This window comes from Limulus polyphemus, unplaced genomic scaffold (genome assembly GCF_000517525.1).
Source record: "Limulus polyphemus unplaced genomic scaffold, Limulus_polyphemus-2.1.2 Scaffold7025, whole genome shotgun sequence".
Lineage (NCBI taxonomy): Eukaryota > Metazoa > Arthropoda > Merostomata > Xiphosura > Limulidae > Limulus > Limulus polyphemus.
Window position 1 is genome coordinate 9,595 of NW_013672635.1, and position 4,281 is coordinate 13,875.

Genomic DNA, 4,281 nt, shown 5'->3' on the forward strand with positions numbered 1-4,281 from the left:
GGTAATATGTACTAGGACTTCTGACAGCTAGGTTTGGTAATATGTACTAGGACTTCTGACATCTATGTTCGAGTAATATGTACTAGAACTTCTGACAGCTAGGTTTGGTAATATGTACTAGGACTTCTAATAGCTAGGTTTGGTAATACTTACTAGGACTTCTGACAGCTAGGTTTGGTAATATGTACTAGGACTTGTGACAGCTAGGTTTGGTAATATGTACTAGGACTTGTGACAGCTTGGTTTGGTAATATGTACTAGGACTTCTGACATCTTGGTTTGGTAATATGTACTAGGACTTCTGACAGCTTGGTTTGGTAATATGTACTAGGACTTCGAACAGCTAGGTTTGGTAATATGTACTAGGACTTCTAACAGCTTGGTTTGGTAATATGTACTAGGACTTCTAACAACTTGGTTTTGGTAATATGTACTAGGACTTCTGACAGCTAGGTTTGGTAATATGTACTAGGACTTCTAACAGCTTGGTTTGGTAATATGTACTAGGACTTCTAACAGCTTGGTTTTGGTAATATGTACTAGGACTTCTGACAGCTAGGTTTGGTAATACTTACTAGAACTTCTGACAGTTAGGTTTGGTAATATGTACTAGGACTTCTGACAGCTTGGTTTGGTAATATGTCCTACAACTACTGAAAGCTAGGTTTTTTAATATGTACTAGAACTTCTGACGGCTTGGTTTGGTAATATGTACAAGGACTTCTGACAGCTAGGTTTGGTAATATGTACTAGGACTTCTACCAGCTAGGTTTGGTAATATGTACTAGGACTTCTACCAGCTTGGTTTGGTAATATGTACTAGGACTTCTAACAGCTTGGTTTGGTAATATGTACAAGGACTTCTGACAGCTTGGTTTGGTAATATGTACTAGGACTTCTAACAGCTTGGTTTGGTAATATGTACAAGGACTTGTGACAGCTTGGTTTGGTAATATGTACTAGGACTTCTAACAGCTAGGTTTGGTAATACTTACTAAAACTTCTGACAGTTAGGTTTGGTAATATGTACTAGGACTTCTAACAGCTAGGTTTGGTAATACTTACTAGAACTTCTGACAGTTGGGTTTGGTAATATGTACTAGGACTTCTGACAGCTTGGTTTGGTAATATGTTCTAGGACTTCTGACAGATAGGTTTGGTAATATGTACTAGGACTCTTGGCAGCTAGGTTTGCTAATAGTTACAAAGACTCCTGACAGCTAGGTTTGGCATATGTTCTAAGACTCCTGACAGCTAGATTTGGCTATTATTACGCACTAGGACTCCTAACAGCTTGGTTCAGGTAATATCTACTAGGACACCTCACAGCTCGATTTCGTAATATGTATCATAGCTCCTCAGAGCTAAGTTTGGTAATACTTACCAGGACTACTGACAGCTATATTTGGTAATATGTACTACCACTCTTGACAGCTACGTTTGATAATATATCCTAGGACTTCTGACAGTTATTTGAGTTTCTGTAATATAACTTGATGTTATGTAAATAGAACACTAACTTAACTACTCATTTTCTCCATGATAATCAGTAACATAATTTTTCGTATTTACAAGATACGGAATGCCTGTTGTTGTCTGAAAGCATGAAATGATCTTTCTAACTGGCTAACTTTTTATTGTGTTATTTGATTTACCACTACAACTCTAATTAAACTCTAATAGCAGCTCAAGACGATTGCTGTCTTAATAAACAGGACTTTTCTCAGACTACATTTTCAAAAACTCCATCTTGTAAGAAGGCAGTTTCAAGGTAAGTACAGTAGCTAGTAGTTTGAAAAGTAGGCATAGTAGTTAGAAATTTGTAGAATAGGTACAGTAACTATAAGTTTGAAGAGTAGGTACAGTAGCTAGCAGTTTGAAAAGTAGGCATAGTAGCTAGAAATTTGTAGAATAGGTACAGTAGGTAGAAATTTGTAGAATAGGTACAGTAACTACAAGTTTGAAGAGTAGGTATAGTAGCTAGCAGTTTGAACAGTAGGTAAAAGAGCTAGCAGTGTGTAGAGTAGGTACAGTAACTAGCAGTTTGTAGTGTAGGTATAGTAGCTAGCAGTTTGTAGTGTAGGTACAGTAGCTAGCAGTTTGTAGAGTACCTACACTACAAACTGCTAGCTACTGTACCTACAAACTGCTAGCTACTATAGAGTAGGTATAGTAGCTAGCAGTTTGTAGAGTAGGTACAGTAGCTAGCAGTTTGTAGAGTAGGTACAGTAACTAGAAGTTTGTAGAGTAGGTATAGTAGCTAGCAGTTTGTAGAGTAGGTATAGTAACTAGACGTTTGTAGTACAGGTATAGTAGCTAGCAGTTTGTAGAGTAGGTATAGTAACTAGCAGTTTGTAGAGTAGGTATAGTAGCTAGCAGTTTGTAGAGTAGGTATAGTAGCTAGCAGTTTGAACAGTAGGTAAAAGAGCTAGCAGTGTGTAGAGTAGGTACAGTAACTAGAAGTTTGTAGAGTAGGTATAGTAGCTAGCAGTTTGTAGAGTAGGTATAGTAACTAGACGTTTGTAGTGTAGGTATAGTAGCTAGCAGTTTGTAGAGTAGGTATAGTAGCTAGCAGTTTGTAGAGTAGGTATAGTAACTAGACGTTTGTAGTACAGGTATAGTAGCTAGCAGTTTGTAGAGTAGGTATAGTAACTGAGTAGGTACAGTAACTAGCAGTTTGAAAAGTTGGCATAGTAGCTAGAAATTTGTAGAATAGGTACAGTAACTACAAGTTTGAAGAGTAGGTATAGTAGCTAGCAGTTTGAACAGTAGGTACAATAGCTAGCAGTGTGTAGAGTAGGTACAGTAACTAGAAGTTTGTAGAGTAGGTATAGTAACTAGAAGTTTGAACAGTAGGTACAGTAGCCAGCAGTGTGTAGAGTAGGTACAGTAACTAGAAGTTTGTAGAGTAGGTATAGTAACTAGAAGTTTGAACAGTAGGTACAGTAGCTAGCAGTTTGTAGAGTAGGTATAGTAGCTAGCAGTTTGTGGTGTAGGTATAGTAGCTAGCAGTTTGTAGAGTAGGTACAGTAGCTAGCAGTTTGTAGAGTCGGTATAGTAACTAGCAGTTTGTAGAGTAGGTACAGTAGCTAGCAGTTTGTAGAGTAAGTACAGTAGCTAGCAGTTTGTAGAATAGGTACAGTAGCTAGCAGTTTGTAGAGTAGGTACAGTAACTAGCAGTTTGTAGAGTAGGTACAGTAGCTAGCAGTTTGTAGAGTCGGTATAGTAACTAGCAGTTTGTAGAGTAGGTACAGTAGCTAGCAGTTTGTAGAGTAGGTACAGTAGCTAGCAGTTTGTAGAGTAGGTACAGTAGCTAGCAGTTTGTAGTGTAGGTTCAGTAACTAGCAGTTTCTTGAGTAGGTACAGTAGCTAGCAGTTTGTAGTGTAGGTTCAGTAACTAGCAGTTTGTAGTGTAGGTTCAGTAACTAGCAGTTTCTTGAGTAGGTACAGTAGGTAACAGTTTGTAATATAGTAACATTTTTTAAATTAACTCATATATACTTTAATTAACTAGAAAACGTGTGGTTTAGGATCTACCGGCAAGGTTATAAAATGTCCTCAGCTTCTATTTATCTGTGTGTTTATGTAATGTTATATAATGTATAACTTTCATATGTTTCGCAGGTTAAGAGAACTTTCTGGCCATCTCGATCATGGATACATCCCTATTTCTATCCTTCAGAAGACACTGCAATATGCTACTCGTGTACTTGAGGCAGTATCTGTACAAGAATTCAGGTCTCTGAATAACTATTTTCACTCCAGTTTCTAGCTAATTAATCTAAGTAAGGCAAAATATTTGCTATTTCCTTATATTGATAATTTGGGGTCTAGGTGTTAGTTCGTTTTTGTTATTTTCTTATAAAAATTCACACCACCTATCGTGTCTGGTGTCTTCTAAAACATCTACACCATCCATCGTGCTTGGTTTCTCCTAAAACATCCACACCATCTATCGTGCTTGGTTTCTCCTAAAACATCCACACCATCTATCGTGCTTGGTTTCTCCTAAAACATCCTACACCACCTATCGTGCTTGGTTTCTTCTAAAACATCTACACCATCTATCGTGCTTGGTTTCTCCTAAAACATCCACACCATCTATCGTGCTTGGTTTCTCCTAAAACATCCACACCATCTATCGTGCTTGGTTTCTCCTAAAACATCTACACCATCTATCGCGCTTGATTTCTTCTAAAACATCTACACCATCTATCGTGCTTGGTTTCTCCTAAAACATCCACACCATCTATCGTGCTTGGTTTCTCCTAAAACATCCAC

The 4,281-nt window shown here is 37.7% G+C and overlaps 1 protein-coding gene across 1 annotated transcript in view; it reads left to right on the forward strand.

Moving 5' to 3' along the window:
• Positions 1-4,281, forward strand: part of LOC106474285 (calcium/calmodulin-dependent 3',5'-cyclic nucleotide phosphodiesterase 1A-like) — a gene marked incomplete at its 3' end in the record, with an annotated part of 37,668 nt that overhangs the window by 5,782 nt on the left and 27,605 nt on the right. Inside the window, exons 2-3 of the mRNA XM_013934973.1 lie at positions 1,684-1,771; positions 3,625-3,738. Of these exons, the coding sequence (XP_013790427.1) occupies positions 1,684-1,771; positions 3,625-3,738 (202 nt within the window). The remainder of the gene's footprint in view (positions 1-1,683; positions 1,772-3,624; positions 3,739-4,281) is intronic.